The following is a 25,285-nucleotide window of genomic DNA, read 5'->3' as shown; positions in this document are numbered from 1 at the left end:
TGGGACCGGTTGACGGTTTGAATTTGAATTCTGTGCTCCCGTTTTCATGTGGTTTGCAATGATGGAGTGATTTTCGCTTTTTTTCTTCTTCTTCTTCTCCTTTTTTGTTAGCGCGTACAATTTTCCCCAAAAGCAGCAGGGCTTCCAGCTTCACAGAGCTTCAATCACATGGCTTATTGGGTGACAATTGCATTTATGCACTGTTATTATGTTGGTAATTTTGATCTAATGTTGCCTTTAACAGTCGTCGCAAAAATTCATGTTTGCGTCTTCAGCTCAGTGAACCACTGTAATGTGCAATAAAGCCTACATTATACTGCCGTGTCTTAATGCCCATTATAACCATCTATGACAGTGTAATACAGCATGGGACGGGTGTCATGACACATACATTACAGGGAGTGTCGGCTTTATCGTGTCTAGTTAAAAGTAAAGTGTTAAATAATAGTGTGTGTATCTTGCTCGTTCAGAATCTTGTGTGCGTCCCCTCCTATTTGTTTCTTTGGTAATAATTCTTAACATTTTACTCAGCGTCAACGTCTGAGGTTATGCCAAGACGTTAGGATTGTTTCAAAGAGAATATTGAAGAAGCTATTATGACATCTGTCACAGGAAGAAAAGCTATTTCATATTTATATTGTGGTTCCTGGTCATGTGTTCTCAGGTCATGAAATTATATTTTGGTCTTAAAAATTCGGTCTTAATTCGGTTAATTCATTTGATTTTTCACTATAAATCTGTTTCCGATAAAGGAAATCAGGACCAGTATGATGTTTTCAACTAGAATCTTGTGGGTGTTACTTTCCTTTATTGATGATTCTGGTGCCTGGATGCTTTGATCAGCAACCCATTGCAGACATTTGTGACATGATCGTCTTAACTTAGGATAATGAAAGGAATCTCTGAAAATAGCATAATCTCTGAGTCACTTTTTTATGGAAGAATCTTTGTGGCAAACAGTACAATGAAGTAGGAATCAGCTTGCTGTAATTGGCCACAGTGGCTTAGCTGCTACAGGGGACCACAGCAACAGTCCTAATTGCAATAACAAATGTATTTTGTTAATTTATTTTTCATAACACACGCAGAACCGCATGCATCATTAATGTATTGTCTTTTTATTTGTTATTTTATCTGTATTATTTTAGTCCTTTTTTCAGTGGGGAAAATAAGATGCTGAGCAAAAACCAACTATCAGCCAAACAAACTTTTTGAATTTGCTTGCGAAAGTCAATGGCAGACATTGCGAAATCGGCACAAATGTCAAGCACTGCCGTGTTCCTGTCTCTCAGTGTTTGCCCTCACTGTTTCCCGCCGATGGTGTGGTGTCACCGACCGCGTGTGCCGTTTCAGCTCACCGCTGAACAGGGCCATGCTTTTTTTTTTTATCTTTTAGGATCGGAGATGGTGGAAGCACAATGCCAGCGGTTCGAGGTGCGGAGCAGCGATGGAGAAAGGGTGCTATTTTCGGCCGACGAAGAGGAGGTCACCGTCGGCACAGAGAAACTCAGAGTGACAGGTGAGACCCTCAGAATTCCCCCCAGAGACCCCAGAATGGATTTTTCTACCTGGATGTACGGGACGTGGGGGAGATCCAAGGGGGCATAGATGTCCCTCACTAGTACATTCAGTACCATTACAGATGGAGCTCTGTGTAATACTGTAGATCTGATCGATTCACATTCACAGCAACTATGCGTACTGTGAATCCAGTGATTTCCGTTCAGACTGAAATGCTCTCGTCAAACTATTGACCCTGAAAAACACAGGGAAGGAGTTCCATTTCCGTAATCAATAAATTCACATATCCATCTTCATATTTCTCATATCGTATGTTGAGGTGAAAAAAATACTGATAACTTCAAATTCTTCATCGCATTTGACAGGTAACGATTATCTGAGTCTAATCCTGTGACCTCGATTTGAGGTCAGACGTCTGTTTGACTGCATAGATTTGCAAGGCCTAGATTGTGAATGACTGTTATGTAGCTGAATGGTTCAGTAGGAAAAGCAATAATGTTAAATTCAATTTTCAGAAAATTGAGAAACCTAATCCTTAACATTTGTTATACTTGTCTCACCATTGATCTTTGCATAGCTGACGCACTGTCTTCTCTGGCGCGTTCCTTGCACTAATACACACAGTCATGTCAGAGTGCAGAGACTTTTTCACCTTCTCACTGACATTACGTACATTTATCTTTGGGATCGTGCAACTGGAAACAGCCATTTAAATCAAGTTGCCAAACCCTTGATAGCACCATTATGCCTGTGACTGCAAATAATTTTACATATGTTCTTCAACATATTATTCTGTGCTCTTGTGTAAACTCATAAAGCCTGTTGATTTTACACAATACCAATCGGACATATCAGTTTTATGACAACATTCTCTGCAGTTCTCCCTACTGCACCCTCTCTGTGCAGGGATTCTCCAGCGTGTCGTTGCTATGGGTTACAAGTACTGTACGGGCTGAAATTGTCTGGTATTCAGATCAGTCTGGCGACTGAGCTGTTAGGGGTCAGGGGTGACAATGTGATTGTACTTTGTTTTTCTCGCTCCACTGTTTTCCCCAATTACTCAAACTGCCAGTTTGATCAAGTGAGACGCATTGAGGCGGAGATGGGGCCGGTCGTCAGGGCCCAAATAGATTTGTCCCAATCTGTTCAGTGGGTCTTTCAAAACACGGGAGGGAAGGCTGGATGCTATCTGGGAGGTTAGGAGGGAAGATATCTCAACGTTATGGGGACTGGGCTATTTTATTTACCATTTGAAACTTTGTCTCGCATGTTGCAGAAGTAGTGGCAATAGGGATTTTGCATTCCATGTTCATGGAAGTATTGAGAGACCAGAAGCATTTGGCCTCGTTTATTTAAAAAATGTATGTGGACTTTGACATGATCTTTAGATTATTTTTCTAGTTGTGCATAAGCCTGATTTATGGAATGATCTCAGATTGAGTAAAGCTGTGTATCGTTGAACACAATGCAATCTGTGTCTTACACACCTGTAATTTATGCATTGCACCTGAACTTCAGTTAGAACACGTACTGTATGAACACGCTTTGCAAACATTCATTGCCTTCTAAATACACACAGTTAAGACTTGGGCACCTAAAGCATGGATTCGAAAAGAAAACAAACTTGAAATTTATTGAAGAAGGCATTACTATGCTGGCACAGTGCCCACCATGAGGGTTCACGCACCCCTCTCTACCCTGCAGTACCTCTGCACAACCACCAGGAAACGCACACAGTAGAGGTTTAAGGTATAAGTAACTACTCTATTGTGATTTTGGGCATAAGTAAGTGGGTAAAATCTAGTATGACCGCAAGACCATTGTATAAATGAGGCCCCAGAGTTCAGTAACAAGTTCAATGCTTGTCTTTAACCTCATATCAAACTTTGTCAAAATGTAAATGCTTCATAATAATAAACGCTTCGCGTATTTATGCCAAAGTTAAGGGCGAGTGCTTAGCTAATCCAGGCCGGAGACTGTGCACTGCGAGATAAGCAAACACATTAGCGCTACTCAAAACAATTTTGCTCCCACTGTCAACAGTAATTCAATTTCTTCTGCTTTAGTCTGCAATGTTGTCTGATTACTGCGCCTGATTGGTCTGTCCTTTGCAAGGTGTTTTTTTTTTCTTTTTTTTTTTTTCCCGTTGGTAGAATCTATTAATCGGATTAGAAGCTCATTTTCATTTTTAAATGTTCAGCGTTCCTATAAAGGCATCGGTACAATACAAATAATTACACCCTCAACTGTGAGGGACACGCGCAGCAGCACTGGCTGTGCATGATTAATTGTGGAGTAGGGCCTTCTCTGTCTGTGTGAACTCCCAGCCTTCCTCCCTCAGAGCAGAACCATCAAAGACACACTGCGAACTCAAGTGAGAGCTATTTAAAATGAGTCGGAAGCAGAAGTCCTGTAAGGACTGTTTTTTTGCTGTATCATCACAACGCCCAGGTCGTCGCACCAGCTGCTAATTGTCCAAAGGGCTGTCGAGGGGCTCAGTGAAATGTTACCTGAGTGCTTCTGCTCCTGGCTGCTTTTTGATTTCTTGCGTATTTCGAATCCTTCTGCCCAGCTTCTGCCAGCTTGCTGGCCCCACCTAATGGCAACTCCGTGCCCTCGGCTGCTACAGGGCATATGCGCCGGTCCGAGCACCCCGAAAAAAGGTTGGGGGTCACTACCCCACATTTGATTTTGAAATTTGTCGGTTTTTTTTTTCAGGTACCGAAGGCGCCATCTTTGAGCACTCTGTCGAAACGCCTCACATTCGAGCGGAGCCATTTCAGGATCTAAAGTAAGAGACGCTACAGCTATACTTTGTGTCCCTAAAATGAATTCAGTCTTTGCCACCAATTTGTTCTCACTCGACCAGTATGTATATGTTAATGGACACAAGGAAGAATCTTTCGTGTATTACCTGTGATCCTGATTGTTATGTTTTGCATACGATAAACATCCAGGCAAGACAGAAAGCAGCCATTGATTTATTGGTAATGAATGTAGGATAATTAAATCAGGCAATTACCTCATTATATGAATCGTCTTAAATAATGATTGAAATGATTGACAAAATGTGAGCAAACAGAACTAGCTTCCTAAGAATACAAACTGTACTTACCCACTGTACAGTTTGACTTGGCTTACACCATTTCCATCATCTTACTTGGGATAATTCTTCTTGACATACATTATGAATGTTACTCTTAATATTTCAAAAATATTAAATTGATTGTTCAGTCAAATGCATAAAGTGTACCATAATCAATTTTGATCAATTTTGCGTGATTTCATTTTGTTTAAGTTGCATTTCAGCATATTTATTGAAACCATTCAGTGGATGAGTTGCATAACAAGACATATTTCCGAGAAAAAAATGGAAACCTTTTTCTCATGTCAAGCACATTTTCCGTCTCCTAAAGTGGGCAAATTATACAGTTGAAGTAAATGGAACATGAAATGGTTTGATAGAGCCTATTAAAGGCTAATGACTTCTGTTATAGCATCTCTGAAAAAGACATGGAAATCATACCTTGTTGAAATTAAAATAGGTATTACCCTTTCCGAGAGAATATTTGGACTTCTGGTTTTAAAGACCAAAGAGTTTAGATTTTGTTTCTGTCATTTTAACTTTAGCTACATCGCTGTCTGTGTAGGCTGAAATAGACTTTTGAATTTGCTTTTACTCTTTTTTTAAATGGTCTTCTGTCCGTTCTGCAGTGCTGTAACTAGAGAAATGGGGAGAGTGTTTCATATTAAAATATAAATGGAGGGCAAGTGCCGATGCAGTAGTCGGATATGTTTTTAAGCCTTTGTTGTTGCTTATGTACTTCTCCTCCACATCTTTACCTTCAAAATGACTCATTGTTATGATCACATTCATGTCTAAAACCCCTTGATTTGTCTTTGTTTCTTGCCTCAGCGTGTCTGTTTGAAAACAGAATGAAGGGGGAGTGTTTTCCTTTCTACAAAAGTACAGACATAATTTCAACTTCCGAGTCTCCATGCATACTTCAATTTGGACTTAGAAATGCAATGTTTATATTTTGATATGTAGCTATTTTAAAAATCTATCCCAATATAAAAAAAATCTACCACTGCAAAAAAACGTTATGCATTAGTGGAAATTGTATAGTTTTATGAAAGTATTTCCTTTTTGAAATTAAATTGTGAAAGTTGGCAGTTTGTTTTTTGTTTGTTTGTTTTTTCTTCCTTTCTTTTGCAGATAAGAGAACATAGTGCTGCCTAGCTTATTGTTCTTTATTCCCACTGCATATTACCTCAAAATCCCAGTCCTCTCTCACTGAATAAAATCCCAATCCTCTCTCATTGAACCCATCAGGAACTCAATCAGGAAACTCCAGCAGAATCCCCCCCCCCCCCCCCCCACCCCCACCCAGCCATGTTTTATCCTCCTTTCTGTAAATCAGATGTAATGCTTCTGTGCGAGGCAGCTAGTCATGCTTATAAACAGTGAGGCGTCAGTTTCAATGGGTTTAATTCTGTGAAACACTTAGCAAAAGCTGTTAACTTGAAAATGCACATTGCGTCATGATTAGCTGGAGGGTTTGACCACTGGGGCACCCTCTAATAAAAGTATAATTACTATCTTTTAACTTCTACCTCTCCTATGGGGGAAAGTACTATCAACCAAAATGGCCTGTTCTCCTGCTTGAGTCTTGCTAGAGTGTCCATCAACTGACCATCAACTAGTCCTGCTAACTAATGCTGGGCATAATGAGATTGGAATCAATCAAATTGCTGGAATCAAGGGGGGGAGGGGTCTAACTGAGACTGACTGAGTGGTAGTTTGCCATACAGCACTGCAAAGCTAGGGTCTGCTTTTGTTGTGATTTGTAATCAAAGGGAAGACCCAGGCATACTCCAATAACTCGCAAGACAGTATCGCATTTATTACAGACCAAACGTTCCTGTTTCCCATCCTTCCACAGAGGGACTGATTTAGGATGGAAAGACGATCAGAAGCTTAGGTAATTGTAAATGTGATACCTGTTTGGTAGTCCTGCAGTGTGCAGGTGTTTTCTTCATACATTTACCTTTACAGGTATGCAATAGTTCCATCAACTTTTCCAGTTTATGAGGCAGGCATGAATACTGATGTTGTCATGATCCAAATTTTACAGAATTACTCATTTTAATAACTTAGATATCATATTTTCAGGTTTTTGAATGTAAAGAATTTCTATGTTCAAAACTTTCTTCTCCCTAATAGCAGCAGTCCCACAGAGATCATATGTTCAAGAACGAATGATGATAAAGTTTTAATTGAATTTTTAAAAGCACCAAACTTTCTGAACTTTCAGAAATATTTTTGAATGTTACTCAGGAAGAAGATGATTATTTTTACATTTACGCATTTCTGTCCCAGAATTCCTTCGGCATCTATTTTGCCGAAAGCAAAAGTACCAGCATGTTCTGGCAAGCTATATTTACAATGGCAGTTTGATTTTCACATATTTTTATGGGCCTGAAGGGTCCTACGATAAATGGATGCTCTTTTTTTTTTCTTTTTTTTTTTTGTTGAATCAGCTCTCTCCATATTTCATTCATGTCCCTTTTGCACTGAGAGCAGTGCATCATGGGATTCCCACAGCTGGCCTGTAGTGAGGGAATTCCCTTGTAAGGAAAGTGATTTCTAGACGATGGGTGAATCTGAGAATTGTGAGGTGAACTGGGGGGGCGGGGTTGGTTTTTTGCTTTACAGGTGTTCCTTCCATTATGTAGTGTGTTTTACAGGGTGTTTTTAAGCCATCAAAACCACCCACTGTGCCGCACTAGGCTATGCTGTTTGCCATTGGTAAGATCCGCGAATCGATTGAATGGAGAACCTGCTATCCCAGCTAACGCAAAACATTCTCACAATGCTCACAGCATTCCAGCGAAAAATGTTCCTTGCAATATTCCAAAACTAAAATCAATCTTGTCTGGGTTTTTTTTTCACATAACAGTGACAGCAGCAAGAACTAGAAGTCCGACCCACGTCCCCCTTTTTCTTTTCTTTTTTTGCGTAATTTTGTTTTTTTTCCTGAAGACCAGGAAGCAGGATTTCATATTGCCGGTCCCTGGAAGGCAATGACTGAAGCCCAGAGCTATTGCTCTCTGTCCTTAGATAAACAAAAGCAGTTGGTGAGGTCAAGCTCTTGGGACAGCATTCAGTGAAAACATAAACAGTGTACACACCTTCTGGTCATAACATATTAACTAACATCTGTTAGAGTTTTCTTTCCAAAACAGCACAATAAGCAATATTTTTTTTTTTTTTTAACACCATGCCACTTTGAATCTTAGCAGTTGCTGTAGTGAGCAGAATTAAAATGAAGGCAATAGTCTAAGAAATATTATTATGGGATGTTACTGGCCTGAGAGTCCATATAAGGAACAGAGGTATTATGGGCATTATGGGAGGTTTATGTCTTAATAAATAAATACTAATGAATAAAATATTATAATTCTTACCATGACTTGTATAATAATTACCACAAGACTTAAAGGAATATATTTTTATTGCAAATAAAGCATTTTGTAAATTTGCAGTTTAGACATTTTAAGGACTTTTTTTAATACAGCATTGTTTGCAAAGCATTCCCTCAAGGGAACCACAGCCAAATGGTTGTCTTTCCAAGATCTCATCTAATCAAATCAATCAAACCTTATGCTCACCATTGTTAAATTATGATTTTGCAACAAACTGTGGAAAAATGATACAGATTATCTAGGAGTAGGTATGAGAAGAGTGGACTTTAATTGGCATGATGCTGACCTTCATAGTGTCCTTGACATGTGTTGCACATACACAAGCCAATGCATGCCACAATCTCTGCCAAAAAGATATCTCACTTTTTATCTGTTAGGCAATAACAATGCTCTTAATGATTATCCCCAGAGCTTGTGTTTCTGTGGTGGAAAGCATGCATACAGTTACATGCATCTTGCTGCATCTTTGTGGAATTAACCAGAGGCATGCTTTAGACACTACAAAAACGATCATCCATTTCAGAGAAATCTGTCACAGGATCATGGTGGGAGTCAATCAGGCGTCAAAAATGACACACTTTCCTCTAAACATAATTTTCTTGCAATTAAAAAAATGTATTCATACAGTGCTTCTAAAAGAAATGACACAGACAGAAGAGATGTACTGACAAACCATTGATGGCACTTGTAATCGGTAGCTACATTCCCCATCTCTAACTTAGAAATGCTAAACTTGGACATCCATCTGAAAAGGCATCTTTCCACGGTTCAGTGGCCTGAATCTAAATTCTAAATTCAACCCGCAGCCAGTTAGAGGGACAGAACGGAATACTGATCCAGTATCTACTGAAATGGGAAAAATGTAACTGGACCCATGTAAAGAATGCCTCTTGGTTCGGTTGACAGGCGGACGTACACATGCCCGGTTCAGATGTACAGTACCAGTTGTCTTTAACATAACGTAAGACGAGAACAGGACGTTCAGCCCAACGCTGCTCGTCTATTCTAGGGGCGGGCGACATAGCTCAGGAGGTAAGAGCGGTTGTCTGGCAGTCGGAGGGTTGCCGGTTCGATCCCCCGCCCTGGGCATGTCGAAGTGTCCCTGAGCAAGACACCTAACCCCTAATTGCTCTGGTGAATGCGAGGCATCAATTGTAAAGCGCTTTGGATAAAAGCGCTATATAAATGCAGTCCATTTACCATTTATTCCTACCACTAAACTGTACGTAATGCATAGTTTACCTAAAAGCTAGATAGTATCTAACACTGTATCAAGCCGGGCCTTGAATAGCCCCAGTGTTTCTGCCTCCGCTACTTTGCCCTAGTCGGTAAAATGCCGAATGCGTGTGCCTTCAGGTATCCAGAATACAGAGTAGAAAAGACTTGACGTGTCCTTTTGGTGCATTAAAAAACATTCCCGGTTCCGCCCATCAAAGAGATCTAAATCTAACTGACTGAAAGGGCTAGAAGCCCGGACAATAGATTTCTTGTACAGCAGCTCTAATGTAGAGAGATTACAGACACATGGCTTTCAATCTCCCGCTGACCTTGACATGATCTTCACATGCACTCTCACCAGTGTCAGAAGGAGACGCCGGTGAAGAAGCTTTTTCTCTCAGTTTTTCCTGCTCAGGTATTTTTTGAAACAAAGAAAAAATGTCGCAATCATTTCTCAGTGTGTATCCAACCTTTCTTCCATTTAAATGGTTTGAATTCCTCCTATTGTGCACGGATATTGAACTAATTAAAATTTGATTTCTATAGCCAAATATTATCCTACTTTATTTCTTTGTGCAGTTAACTAAACATGCTATGAATGATAAATAATGTGAAATTACTGTATGCCGTCACAAATTTCACGACTGAATCACTGAATCACGCTGGGAAAAAGTCCCATTTGTAGGATGCAAGCATAAAATGCCTTCCAAATGTTATTTTAAAATGAATTACGCACCTGTTTCTTGTTATTTTTCCCAGGATCGCATATAAATGCACACTAATTCACACTGAGCAGTGGAGGAATAAGGACTGGGAGATTGAGTACCTGCCCTGGGGTAGGGTTTCATTTAGGACCTTTAATATCACTTCACCAAACTGTCCTCACAGGCAAAAGCTCCTCTACTTATTTAAAATAAAGGACCCTCACCAAATAGAGCATTAGAAGAGGAAAAACATTAAAAGCAAATAAATATTAATGAATAGATATTTATTGTGCTCGCTTGACCTGCAATTTATGTTTCCACTTTCTGTCCATGCGCAATTCAAGACCTTTGTTATCTCCAATAAATTCAGTTAGACTGCATGTTCATTTCTAAAAGCTCTCCAGAACACTAAGGTTTTTTTTTTTTTGTTGTTGTTTTTTTTGTTTTGTCCTGGTGTACTCCTCTAATTGTTCTTTAGAAGTTTTGATTTTACGAATGACCTGTCTGCAGTCTCTATGGTGACGCATAGGATCAACAACAGGGCCTAGCTCAGAGAAACCAAGTTATTTTCAACAATAAGATCTACCTGTATCTCCTATAGATGTTTTCATTTCCAACTGTGGCCTCAATGGCAGTGGCTGTCCAGGGAAGTTTAAGGAAATTTCCGTTCAGAAAAATGAATTTATCGTTCATTTATTTATTTATTTTTATCTCACTCACAGGATATTGTGGATTCTGTCAGATTCAGTCTTGCCAAATTTATCATATTTTCTGTGCCCGTAAAGCATTTTTGTGACATTGTCTCTGTTAAAAAGCGCCATACAAATAAAAACTACTTAAATTGAATTGAATCATCCCCTGTGGAAGGCAGGTGATTCAGTGACTTTCAATGAATCCAATGTGCCAAGTTCTGAAATTTGTTTGACCGTGACTGTGTTGGGACACCCATTCAAATAAAAAAGTAAAAAATCTAAAGTAACTCTGAGTCAGTAGGACTCATTGCATGTTTTGTTAACATAACTTTTTTCTTTGCTCTTTCCACAGTGGAATATCCAGGCCATTGTCATTGAGTCGTCATTTGGCAATTTGTTCTGTAGAAGTATGCCTCTTTAGATGCTGTTCCCTTACTGACGACAACATTTTTTTTGTTTTTGTTTTCGTAATGTTTGCCCATTTTCATTTCCCGAAGTAGCTTTCTGTCTGTTCTTCGCAAGTAATGATGCTGTACAGCAGTCTTGTGGCAAACTTGTCTCTATTAATGCTTTTTTCATTGTGTCGAAAAACATGGCAAGAAGACCGTTATCTGTGATTTGTGCTTCTCCCATTTCCCTTATTGAATGACATCGCAAGCTTTTATTTCTTCGTGTGCCTGGCCAAGGAGGAACCATTTCAGCCTATAATGGTCATTCATTTTTTTCTGAAATCTCTACACTCTTTTATTCTTTATTTCACCAATGCCATAATGACCGCCAAGTAGAACAAAGCCTTTCTAACCTCACAGAGTGGTCTGAAACTTTCTAAGCAGCATTAGGAAAAACCTCCCAGTTCTTCATGTACAAACATGTTTAATAATTGAATGTGCTGGCGGTGTGTTATTGACAATATCAATGTAGAAACGGCAGCACTGGGTTCTGCTGTTGAGAACTGCAGTAAACATAATGCATAATGGAGGCTCAGTCATGACAGCCTGTCAGGTGTGCTCCTTTCTCCTCTACGCATCTGAGGAATGGCTTCCCAAGAGCCCTTGCAAAGGTGCGTATCTAAAATTTACTGCGTCATAGAAAATGGCTTGGTGACTTTTCAATCTGCGGTCACAGTCTTCCTGTCTCCTTCCGTTGTTGCACTTCCAAAGACAAAGATCTGACTTGACTGATCTGTTTTTCGAAAAAAAAATATCCAGAGTGACACCCACTACAACAAGAGAAAGGGAGCTCCTGGAATTTCGCTCACAAAAATATCACGCTAAATCCGATTCGCCAAAATGTCAAGGAGCTCGTCCTTAACATCTTGAATGCCGGGTACTTTACCAAACCTGAGGGTGGAGTGTTTTCACAATGCTTGGCCATACTCTGCCAATAGCTCAGCCACAGAAATGAAATTCAGTTGGATTCTGTGGACTTTTTTTTATACAAGAACGCTCAAATACGTATATATTTTTTTGCATATTTGTGTATTAGAAACCTATGGACATGAAATTCTGGAAATAATTGTTATTCACAGAAGAGTTCACCTCATTTATAGTAATATAATAAGATAAAATTTAAATTTAAATTGGGGTCTGCTGAATCAGGAGCGGACTGACCACTCAATGGGTTTCAGACGTGTAATTCAGCACATTCCAATAACTATTGATATTCAAATATACATTAAATCAAAGCCAGATGCTGGTTTAATTGTCTCCAGACCAAATGCTTAATGGAGATATGCATGAATGAGCAGAAATTTCCTGGAAATAATCACATTCTCACGAGTTTCAATCTTGCGCTCAATCATGATTTACACGTATGGTTTTCTTATTATAACGGTGATGGACAGTTAATTGTAGCAGTGGGCGATGTGGTGGGTGGGGGGGGAGGGGGGGGTCTTTGGCCTAGAGTACGTCCTCTCCTGACCTTTCAGTCTCATGGTAATAACTTCAGAAAATAACTTCCTCTGTTTCCCCTGAAGAATACTCCATAATGAAGGCCGTACTCGAGTGTCCGTGATGCAGAAAAGCTCCTCCATGCTTTCGTTTCATTGTGAATTCATTGTGATTATTGAATTGCCCTTTTTTCTGGGTCCAGCAAATCCCTGCAAAATATTACAATACGCTGAAGGCTGGATTCTATTAGCAAAAAAAAAAAAATATATTATGCCCACTTCCTGCATCGAGCCACTGATGCACAAAATATCTCTGACTCTGGCACTTTTGCTAAGGGCCGGTAGGGCTTGATCAGTTGCCATGATACAAGGCAGAGCGATGCCCTGAATGCTCCTGAAGCCGAACGCCCCCCCCCCCCCCCCACTGGTAAAGAACACGGAGGCACAGCGGGTCATCACCTGGGATGACCTGGGACTGTCATAGTGTCACAGTTCCTGCTCCTGTGCGCCTGAAGTCAACAAACTATTAAGCTTACCTGCGTGCGGTTCCCCTCAGGGGGGCGGGGAGGGAAGGGGGTGTGAGGGGTGGGTGGGGGGGGGGGATAACGCTCCCCTCCATACCCAAGTTAAATGTTCTGTGTGGGTGTTTTTTTTTTAGGTTTGTTGGTTCATTACCTCGTGGTAATTTGCATATATGCAGACCTCCCTGTGTGTTGCACCTCTGACGCCCCCCCCCCGCACCATATGTGTGGTCGTGCTGGGTACCTGTGCACCCCTGGCTGAGGCACAGCTAGCCGTCCTGGGGTACAGGTTTCTGCTCCACAGGTGGCCTGGCTCACTCTGCATACATTCTTAATATCACACTGATTTCTAATGTCTTGCTTGGTGGTCTGAAACCAGCGGGATAAATTGCTGCAGAAATCTGGCTCTGATTCTCTTGCACTGCCTCTATTTTTTTATTTAAATTTTTTTGTATGTTTGCTTTATTGGTTTGTATTAGTCATATTGACTGCTGTATATAGACCTGCTTGTAGGAGACGGGATTGAAGACCTGCTGTATATAATTTGCTTCCTTTTTTCCCCTCACTTTTAATATTTATTTTACCGGTGCAGAATGATCGAGAGCATAATGAGCAAACACATGGGTACAGAACAGTCAGGAAGAAGGAAGTAGGCTTTCATGGCTGTCTGTGTACAATCTTTTTCCCTTGTCGCACATTAAAAATGGAATTGCATTACACTGGAATCGCAAAGCGACTGTTTAAAAATACTCTTTCTCTGAGCGCGAACACCTCCTCGTCTTTTGTCGTCGTTACAGAACATTCAGGAGACAGGAATCAAGATGAAAGAGGAACCCGAAATATAAGTTTGCCTATTAATTATCCCGTAAGGACGAAGTGCGCTGACTTTGAATTCCCCCCGTGTCTGTTCCTGTTCTGGGAGCTCTTCTCTTTGCCGCTCGCATGATGCCTGAAGGCGAGAGTTAAATGCTCCGCAGCGGAGCCCGAGGTTTCCCCGTCAGGCTGACGATTCCCACATTTACGCTTTAAGGATCCGTCTACAGCACCACGCCGCCATCTTTCTCAGGCGGATACATGATATCGTCGTGATATTAGGAGTGCAACTGAGGGCCGCCCCACTGCTCTTTTAGGAAGAAACCTGAGAGAGGTCTGAGCTAGAGCCAGCTGGTGTCACGCGTAGACAGGTCCCCGCGAGCGGTATTGATGATTTTAATATCCAAGCCTCTTCGGAGGTCGGGATTCTGGGGTTGCCGGTTCCTCTCTCTCCGCTTGGAGGCTTATGTAAAAATAGACAAACGCAATAAAGGTGTCATTTATAAGTTGAAGGAACTGCTGAGTAATGATAAAAAGTTTACTGCGTTTATCACATCTTTGCCTTGGATGACTGTAATGCTCTTTGTTTTACTTGTCAAACTCCTCAGTGGGTTCCTGTGCACACAATAATCAGCTTTCCGAATTCTCGCTAGTACCGGCTCGTGTAACCCCATTACCCCTTCTCAAAAGATGCAGCGCTCTTGGGTCCTTGTTATGTACAAAACTGATTACTAAATCTTGCTGCTGACTTGTAAAGCCCTATGTGGATTTTAGCCCCATTTACTTTTGGTACCTCCTGCAGGGGTCATTTGCTTTACTTTTAAGGACTTAATTGGTTGCTTAATAGTTCTTTTACCGTTCATTCCTGTCCTAATGGTTTTTTATTGCTCTCTTTTCAGTTAAGTTAGTTGTTATTTTACCGTCCTTTGTATTTTAAACAGTACAATATCCCGCTATTAATGCCGTATTTTAGCATGTCATTGGGATTTATAACAGCGCTTTATCTGCGAAGTGCATTATCATACTTGCCACAGAGCTAAATAATGGGGCTGCAAGAGCAACAATACCTCTCACGCGGCATTTAGCGGTTATTCATAAGAGCAGAATTACCTTGTGCGCATCGTTACGGCAGCCAGTAGAGAGGAGCAAGAGCATCATGACGCTAAATCAGGATGTGCTCAGGGCAGGAGACGTCGGATACCGTTGCTAGGCAGGTTTTGTTTTCGTTTGTACTCAAACTCAATTAAATACAGCAATGCCAATGAATATTTATTTAAATATGATACATAAGTACGTAATACAGAGAGACTGAAAGAGAGTGAGAGAGTAAGAGAGAAAAAGAAAGAGAGAGAGACTTACACGGTCCTTGCTATGGAAAATACCAGAGTAAAGGAGCGGTTTTTTTTTCCAAACCACGGAGGACTGTTTTTAAATGGCAGCCTAAATTTATGTTGCCCATACAGAGATACCTGGACAGATTGATCACCTCTTTCTTAAGCTTCACAGTCCTGATTTCCAGGTGATAACAGCCGTAAATAACAGGTCATGTGCAGGTCGAAGGCGGCAGAGTGACGTTCAGTGCATTCAAATGATGAGCTGGGCTGCTACAATTTGGTCCCTGAAAGATAAATGACAATTGCATAGATTGCTAAAATGTGAAAGAATATTTCCTTCATATGTCCTTGTGTCCACAAATGGCTGGCATTTCAATTCTGCATGGTACCTGAACTTTAAAAAATGCAAAATAAAAATATTTCCAAAGTGGTGCATCTTGTCAGATTCAGGGTAACCAGTTACTCTATCGAGTTCTCGATGGCGATTTTACCTTCAGTTAAAACGTCCATCTGTCCAAATGTCAGAACTCCAGTGTATGACGGTCTCTGTCTTTCAGTGTTGTCTGATTTAACAATGGTGACCGATGACGCATGAAATTACATGTTTCAAGATTATATTGCCATTACCATGGGCAACTTAGAAGTCCAGGAATCATTTGCAATGGCATGTTCTTCTGTTTTAAATGAATGTGCTGCATTGAGCAAAGTTCATTATTATGGAATATAATCTTTGACACGTTCAGCAGAGATCTGAATTTTCCAGTAAAGATTTATATCAATTTCATCTTCATAATGCACTAAAAAAAGAGTAGCATTAGAGCTCACAAAATATTCATGGCACATTATTACATGCTTCAGAGAGCACATTGTAAATAATGATTTTTTTAAACTGAACATAATTTATTGCTCAGTGTGTGGTGGCCGTACACAAAATTTAAAATAATGTAGCCTCAAATATACACTCTGAAATAATGAATATATCAGTAATTTAAATTTTGTGATTAACCACCATGCACTGTGCATGATTAAAATAATTTGCAGCTTATCAGTTATATTTTGATATGCACTTTTGTATGACCTGTCAAGCACTTAGCAAGATTAATTATTAGATGTTAATGTTTTATATGGATTTTATATCATATTGGTATGCATGGCACACACAGCACTGTACATGTGTCATGCATATGAATATGGTCAGTGGTGCCTGCAGCCCTATGCCAGTATGCACTGTGCATACCGTCACGCCTACACAGTTGGAAAAAAAGTATTTAAACCGGTTCCAATCTCGGCTGAAGAGAGAGTCCGGCTGAAACCAGTTTAAACTGGTTAAGCTGTGTTACCAACACTTTTAGCTGGTCAACTAGGTGTTCACCAGCTGATCAGCCTATATAGTCAGCCAGTCCACCAGTGTGACCACCAGCATACTCTACCAGCTTAACCAGCCTTGACCATCTTGTCCAGCTAGAGACTGGCTTTGACCAGCCACAGACCAGCTACGACCAGCTAGAAGTGTCGAAAACAGCGTGGCTTTAACCATCTTAAACCAGGTTAGAATCCCAGCTGGCCTCAGCTGCAATTTTCAGCAGGGATCCTATCAATAAAACTGCAGAAGGATGAGGGTCGGAAATTCACCGTTTGGAAGTGACTGCTGCTTGTCCTCCACCATTAAGCTATTTATAAAAATTATGGTTGATGATTGATGTGTTATTTTTCACGTCAGACAGCTGATTGGTTACAGACAAAATAAACCAGCAAAATACTAAAGACAGTGGTTGCTAGGAGAGCGAGCAACTGGTAGTTCAACAGTAACTAAGAAGAAAGCAAGACTATTTGAGATCATGAGATAATAATGGAAAAAACCAAGATAATGAGCAAACACAAACTAACAAGTATATGTCAGTTTGTCCATAAAAGTTGTACGTTAGAGAGGGATAAATCAGCAGCCTGAGCTCACAGTGCAGCCAGAAATAATCAGTGTAGTTTGTGTGGGAGTTTATTTCAGATTAAGTTTATATTGAAGGGTCCCAACCTTACATTCAAGTATCATTTTGTATGTTATTTGTTTCTTATTTTGTTGTTTATGTTACGGAACAGTGTTATAAAAAGAACCAATTATACCACGATTTTGTTTGTTTGTTTGTTTGTTTGTTTGTTCTTTTAGAATTTTGAATCTGCTGACAGTTTTTTCCAGAAGAGCACATCGTTTTCACAGCCATCCTCTTGAGAATGCCATACTTTGGAAAGGTTCTTTATATACAGTCCAGGCAACAGACAATGTAAATTTTTCTCCCTTTTCTATACATTTTATTCAGCAGCATAACAACAGACTGCCCATGTATGAGATATACAAGTGTGTATAAATAAAAAGCCAAGACCTGTGCAGTTTACAGAATAAAAAAAATGCTTCAATCTTCCAGTTGCAGTGTTAAGAACTAATATTTAATAATGCACAATTCAGCTTTCGCTCTGTGTGTGCTTGTGTGTGTTTGTTTGTCTGTGTGTGTGTGTGTGTGTGTATGTATGTGTGTGCATGTGTTCTGTGTTGTTTTACATTCTTCTTCTACCTCACAAATCCTGTACTTCCATTACTCTTAAAATATTTATGTTTCTGTTGCAAGGGTCAGACAGTTTCCGACGCCATGACATCTACACCACCCCGAGCATGTTGTCAGTCGAACGTCGAGCAAATGACTGACGCTGAACGGGCTGATTTCAGTAACTGAAGCGTTGGCATTATTTGGCTTTTTTTGCTTCTTTTACTCGCATTGAATTTTAATTGCTAACATTATCTAAATGTAAATCCCGGAGTGCAGTTATTGCTATTCATAAGAAGCCGTTTCCTGCGCTGTTTGTTCTAATGCTGTCAAAGTTCAGCTAAAGACGTTTGAATGTCCCATTTTTATTGTTAAGAATTAAAGAACGCTCATCAAATGTTGCTAAAAAAAGGTTTATATTTATTCATATTTATATGAATTCATGGAAACAAATGTTAAACTGAAAATAGTGGAATTGCACTTGCTTCAGTAGTCAAATGAGATCTTACCTTATTGTGAGGAAACCTGTAAGCTGAACCAGACCAGAAAAATACATTTTAAAAAACTCCTCCGGGGAAATTCAGGCATTGTTATCGTTTATATGAAATTATGGAACATCTATAGCTTTATATATCTATGCGTATGTTTTTACAGCTTGGAACTGCAATACCGGAGGCATCAAAAAATCAATACATTCTTTGAATTGTTATACACAAAAGCCCACTCAGTATACAGCCTCCTTAGATTTAAGCCATAATTGATATCCAGCATGTTTTCACATTCAGAAGGCTCATTCTTGAAAATGGCTTTCAGATGCGAACAGAGAGAAACAGGCAGATAGTTTCATGGTTTCCGGAGTTTTTTTTTTTTTTTCTGGTTTCCCCTGCCGAATCAATGCAGCAGCATGACAGTTACATTTAAACTGTATCTCAGGAAGTTTAGAGCAATTATCCCTCCAATTTCACTTTTGCAGAGCTGACCCAAACTGTCTACTTCATTATTTAAAAGATCTATGGCACAATGTGGTCTGCGAAGTCAATGCCGCGGAGACGGAAAAAAGAAAAAGTATTGATGCTCGTAGGCGTTTTAGATGAGGTAACTTTGTGTCCGTCGATGCTTGTTTCGCAGGCTTGAATCTCCGACGCGGACGCTCACAATGGAGGGGCCCAAAGGGGTGGAGATAAGCGCGGACGCTGGGGAGCTCAAGGCCTCCTGTCGAAAAGACCTGCTGCTCCAGTCCACAGAGGGAGAGGTAAGAGTCCACTGACGGGTCCTCTGATGACACTTTATTTGAACCCTTCATGAGAATCAAATTGAGTCGGCCATTTTGAATTGTAGACTTAGTTATTACACTTCCTAATCATCACGAGTGGTTCGATAACACTTTACTTGAACCCTTTGACATAAGGCTGACATAACGCTGTCATACACATGACATAACTGCTGTCACACGATGGCATAACAGGTGATGACGTCAGTTTAATGTCTAATGACATAAAACTGTCATCATTTTGGTTAGGAAAAGTTGTGTCGTATAAAAGTATGATCGTTTTATGTCATTTGACATAAAGTGACATCATGTGAATTGTGTGGCCCATTCATGGCTCTGGCCCTAAATGAGACTGTTCATGCCAGCAGCCGACTCTGGCTTCAGTCAGTGTTCTGGTCAAGCGTTAATAAATCGAAAGATGAACAAGGTATGAAAACGCCCCTTGTTATATGCGGACATTTTAGGTTTAGACTCTTTCACACAGGATCAATTTTGTCAGCAACTCACCCACAAAGATCAATAAAACCTTAAATATAAAAAAAAGACTTAAAATAAAATTCATTGAGTTCAACATTCCACTGCACTAGAGATTTCCATTAAAATCAACTGGAACCCAGAGCTGACTAAACAATCTCATCTCGTGCATCCAGATTGATTTATCAGTTACCTGGCTTTCCCCTCCAGTGGCAGAGATGGATTCTCCCCTAGGCCCAACTGAGTACCAAGCAGCAGACATGTAAATAGCTTCTGAAGACAAAACCTCCATCTCACCTCCCACACCTTGCGTGGCCATTTTGAGCGATAGACAAGGGTTGTCCACGTTGATTAATTAACGCTGAATATGATACAGAGGAGGGAAAACTTACTGAAAATCGCTTCTTTTTTTTTTTTTACAAGAAAATAAGAAAGCAGAATCACATGCTTATCATGGAGGACTTGTGTGAATGGTCAATCATTCTGATCCATTATTGCTTTACTACTGAAGACTCGAGCTTAACCACTTGACACCTGTGTGTTTTACAGCGTTGGAAAATCATACTATTAGAAAGATATAAACTGTTTGAAATAAAATATTTCCTGGTCCTTTTATTGAAGAAGATATTTTAAAAACAGAGCGCAGCAGTATTTTATTTTTTTTTAACACTGAATCATTCTCCTTTCAAACTTTGCCATGAAAAATGGTCCAAAATAAATATTTTCTCTTGGAGATGTGAATCAGCACTCAGGAAAGTATTGCCTGCTACTTTTCAACAGAAATATTTGCCAAATGAGAGAGCGTCCATATCTTCAGAAAACCAAAAACCAGACAGAGGGTAGTTTAGTCTGAATGTCCTGTTCACTCATAAAATCTAATTAGCCTTTAAAAATAATTGTTACTAAGAATGAGCCCATAGCAAAAACACAATGATGCACTGCTGGCTGTATCAAACATAATCGAAAGAGAGACAAAAACATATATGACAAAAGTAAGAGGCTTCTTATAAGCTGCCAATTGTCAGTGATTTATTTTCTCTTTTCTGATGTGTGTGTATGTGCAGAATATTCGCCTCGTCTCTGGCAAGAAGGCTAAATGACTTCAGCAGAATAATTATTTTTCTTCTGCATATCTGAAGAAATGTTCATTGCTCTCTTCTTGCTTCATTTCATCCTAGGGATAGAACATGAATAAACAACAGTTGAAGTTTAAGTTTGTGTTTATCTTTTTTTTTTAATCAACGCTATTATAATATGTCTCAAGGTGTTGATAAAACGCCAGTTTGAATTAAATTCAAAAAGGGCTCTTTTGGTCTGTCTGTGTGGGAGACTTAATAAACATTACAAACAGTTGTCAAAGCTTAAATAAAAGCTGTGATTATGTTTCATTTCCTTGACTGGCTCAACCATGAAATTGGGCTCAAGGCAACAGACTGTATTCATTTCCAAGGAAACATCAGTGACACGGCACACAGAAAGGCTCAGGTTGGGATGCGAACCCAGGACCTTCTTGCCCTCACGATCACGGTTATCTTTAAAGAGGACGATTGTGGCCAGCTTGAGTTCTTGACCTCAAATGACGGCTATGTGGAATTGTTTAAAACAGCTTGTGCCATTTGGCTTCCCGAAACAGCTTGAGATGCATTACTTACGCATACGCAGGTACAAGCGCTGTCTCTGCGCTTTGATATGCAAATGTTCTCACTCTCTTCAACGTGGCCGGGGCAGAGCTGATTGGTTGGAGGCTGAGGAGGGGTCATGTGACGTGGCAAATGGCTTCAGGTGCAAATCAATACAAGTAGGAGAGAGGTGCAAGGGTCTTACTTGGTAAACACACTTTATTTCAACCATTTGATTTTCTCGAAGTAGTTATTTATTTAGCATCACACAGCGACAGCTGGGTTTTATGTTCCAGTCAGATTATATGCTGTATCTTGGACATAGGACCAGCCCTTTGTAAAACTGGACATCAGTAAAATATGACTACGGCATATCTGTAGCGAGTCAGCTTTTTTTTTTGCATGATATTGTAAAAATTTTTGTTCTAATATGTGTCCTGTGAGGAGCTATTGCAAGATTGAGCATTGCTGTGCTTGAGCTGGGGCAATGCTAAATGACTTCATCACTATGAATACGAGCAGTTGCGGAGGATTTTGTGGAGGGCTTCTTCAGCACGGGGGAAATGAATTTAGTTTCTTTCAATAAATTCAACAGCTTCTTCAGTTTATTAGAGTGAAATCTTTTGGAGCAGTACGAATCATATGGTAAGGACCTAAAATGGCTGGGGAGTCATTTGGAGGCTGTTTCTGCAGCTAGTGATTTTGTACAAGGGAAGGCAAACATCCACTGTGGGTGGGATTCAACCCAACAGACTATGAGGGCATGTGCAGTTCAAACCGAAACCGGATTAATCCGGCACTGTGCCTTAATATAGTCTGTTTCACTCAAGTCAAGTCAATTCATAGGCAAACATGCACTGTGGGTTGGATTCAACCAAATTCGACTATGAGGGTATGTGCAGTTCAAACCGAAACTGGATTAATCCGGCACTGTGTCTTAATATAGTCTGTTTCACTCCAGTCAAGTCAATTCATATCTCAATACGGCGCCAAAGGTGAACCGACAGTGAAAAGGTCTGATGGGTCTGCATTGGCGTGGGCTGCATTTTCTTGGCATGGCTTTGGTGCATAACACCCTCTGAAGAGAAAGCTGACGCCAATCACTGCTTAATGGCAGCGAACGATCGTCTTCGCTGCACGTAAAAGCCATTTCTTTCCCAAAAAGAGAGGAGCGTCTTTCAAGACGGCAATTCCCCTGATCCCCAGATCATAAGCAAGTCGGCCTGCGGGTTCGAGGAGCGTGACGTGTGACGCCGCTCGTATGACCCGGCCCTCCGACGTGAACCAAATCAAGCGCTCGCGGAACGTTCTGGAACGATGCCCGGGACGGCGTTTTTCCACTTCTGTGAGCTGAGAATGAGCTCATCGACTTTCCCGTGGAAGAGCGGGGACGTTTTCCTCCCCGACGCTGGGAGAATACGCCACAGTCAATAGCGGCTGCAATGTATCTGACTGCCCTTACGTGACCTCATTGTCATTCAATATTTTATTCTGTACATACAAATACTGTATGTCTGTGAAGTGAATGTAGGGTCATAGTTCTGGTTTTCCTATTTTGTTGATCATACTGCATATTAGCTCAATAATTTATTTATATATTTATATGCGAACAATATTCAAATTGCTTAAAAAAAAAAAGATTTTTGTTGAGAATTTACAATTTTGCAGTGGGTGTACTAGTTTTTGTGATTTAATCTCTGATTCGGTTCATTTTTCCCCTCCCCCCCCACAGATATTTTTAAATGCAAACACAATCCGACTGGGGAACCTTCCTCTCGGCACCGCTGCCACCCCGTCTCACGGGTCGCCCGTCTCGAAACAGACTGTCTACGAGCTGTGCGTCTGCCCCAGCGGGAAGCTGTACCTCTCCCCGGCCGAGGCCAGCTCCACGTGCCACTCCACCAGCAGCGTCTGCCTCTGGAGCTGAAAGCGGGCCCGGGCCCTCGCACCAGAACTGCCTTGGGTTTCGACGTTCTCCCCCCCCCCCGACCTCCCTCCCCATTCCCTCCGCTTTTCCTCCCTTCCCTGCCGGAACGTCGGGAATCTCGGAAGGCATTCCTTTCCGGGGGGGGGCGGGGGGAGGGGGGAAAATCCAGCGAGGGAGTTGTTATTAACGATGCCTTTTCATTTTTTGTAGACTTGAAAGAGAAAGGCATGCGTGAGGTATGTGCCGGATGAATCAAACGGGAGTGCACGTGACAAGTCTGGGATCAAATATATTTTCTAGGAAATTGAAACCAATACACAGGTGCCTTTGCTATTGTCAGTAAAGCACATGATTTGCAACATTCTTGAGATCGCCGGGACATCGTTCACAAACAAAATCTATTTCCCTCGAATAAAATCAAAAGACTTCTAATACAGTATGCATTTCTCTACTGTTTTACTAAAAGCACAAATTATGCCATGTATAAAATCTCCAAATAATAATAAAATACAGTTTTTAAAGAGTCTGTATCTGAGAATGCTTGATAGTTTATAGCATTTAGATATCACAGTCATGTATATTTTTGTGTGTTTGTTTTGAGGATTCATAATATTTTAAAATAATCTTTTTTCTATGATTCGTATAATGTACGGTGCGTTTGTTTGCTAGGAAACTACTAAAATAATTCTGGCAAATACGTCAATGTGCAGTATTCTCGTTTATTTCTGTTCCAGTAGATGCCCGTTTATTCTACAAAATCTTTCATGGGTTGATGTCGAGCTGCATATGGAATATTGAGAATTGAAATGCAGTTTTGAGTGTTCAAGAAGCCAAAGATTGTGACATCACAAATGGTCAATGGTCCTGGTCATCTTCATGCTACCCAGTTGGACCAAACAGAACTGAGCACTGAGCGTAGGAATATACAGAATCACCTGATTAAAACCCTCAATACAATCTGCTGTTTCTGTACTGTAGTTTTAAGCCACACAATCAGTACTTACATTATACCTTGTGGCACCCACACACTGGGAATGGGTTGAACTCTTTTGGGAAAATACATTATGTTATGGACAAAAAATACACTCAATTTAAACAAAATTGTTTTACCTCTTGTCGTGCACTAGCGCCTATACTGGTCGATGATTGGGTGCCCGCTGTCCACCTGTGTCTTCCTTCTATTCACGTCTGTGCGAGCTTGACTCGCAATAAGAAGGCTCACAACATTACAAAATTAGGACAAAAATGCAGATGGGAAAGAAGTCTAAGTTACACACAACAGGCTCCAGAGTAGCACGCCTAGGCCTATGTCTTCGGAGCGTCACGGTCTGGATCAAATTTCAGCTATCGGCTTAGGCCAGGTGACCCTCTCGTATTCCGTGGGTGATGAACTGACAATCAATTTTGGGGGGCACAGTGGAAGAAGATAAAAATCAATATAACCGGAATGCTAACCTTTTCTCAAACTCCAGCTCTCACTGTGGCATTTACATGTCCGCTTCACCCAATAGTCCAGCAACAGCTAGGCAAATTGTTGCTGCTGTGCATAAAAATTTATACATATTCCTTCTACATGGAATGCTCTATTCACACAATTCCTTCACAGGGATTTTCTCAGGGAAGTGAAGTTAATGATATTGGGACATATTTTCGTTCTTTTTTTTACACCTATGAAACCTGCACAAGGACAGCTAGAAATCAATCTGTGTTGGTAACTGTAAAGATGATACCAGGTTTGCTACCATCATACAGCCATGGAGCGTGTGTATCAGTGAGTGTCATGACCCAGCTTGCCAGACTGTTTTTTCAACAGGTGTAACAACCAGTATCAATTGTGGTACGATAGATTAACATTGTGTATGGTGAATGTAGGTGTCGATTGTACGCCCAGTAATTTCTGTTGACTTTGTACCCAAATGGCTCAAATAAACATACGGTTTGGAAGCTGAGAATGGTTCTTTCGAACAGCTGTAGGGCGGCACCCTTCCTCGGTTCACATCATGTATTAATGAAAGTCCAACCGCTAGGTTGTCAACTTGCTCATCTCTAGGAGTGGAGGAGGGAAAGCTGGTCAGCTACTGATGTGTATCGGTATTTTTTCTCTCTGAATGTTATGTAATATGTAATACCAAGTGACCCAAGCATTACCTGAATTCACATGAGGTCAGAGGTCGTTTGAATTCAGTGTTTGTAAAGACTGAGAGTGCGGTAGTTATTTCTGTAAGAAACCCTGAAAAGTGTCAATGGAAAAATAGTTATGAGATTTTCCTTGCCAGGCTGT

The 25,285-nt window shown here is 40.5% G+C and overlaps 1 protein-coding gene across 2 annotated transcripts in view; it reads left to right on the top strand.

Annotated features, from left to right (window-relative positions):
* The window catches only part of LOC135260000 (zeta-sarcoglycan-like), a 231,998-nt gene extending 207,050 nt beyond the window's left edge, over nt 1-24,948 (top strand). For both annotated transcript variants that reach the window (XM_064345028.1, XM_064345027.1), the window contains 4 exons: nt 1,397-1,519; nt 4,240-4,312; nt 18,843-18,966; nt 22,810-24,948. In XM_064345028.1, the coding sequence (XP_064201098.1) occupies nt 1,397-1,519; nt 4,240-4,312; nt 18,843-18,966; nt 22,810-23,004 (515 nt within the window). In that variant the 3' untranslated portion in view covers nt 23,005-24,948. The remainder of the gene's footprint in view (nt 1-1,396; nt 1,520-4,239; nt 4,313-18,842; nt 18,967-22,809) is intronic.
* The last annotated feature ends 337 nt before the right edge of the window (nt 24,949-25,285 follow it).

This window comes from Anguilla rostrata, chromosome 7, assembly GCF_018555375.3.
Source record: "Anguilla rostrata isolate EN2019 chromosome 7, ASM1855537v3, whole genome shotgun sequence".
Lineage (NCBI taxonomy): Eukaryota > Metazoa > Chordata > Actinopteri > Anguilliformes > Anguillidae > Anguilla > Anguilla rostrata.
Note: the sequence above shows the minus strand (reverse complement) of the source record. Positions and strands in the feature narration are given on the sequence as shown.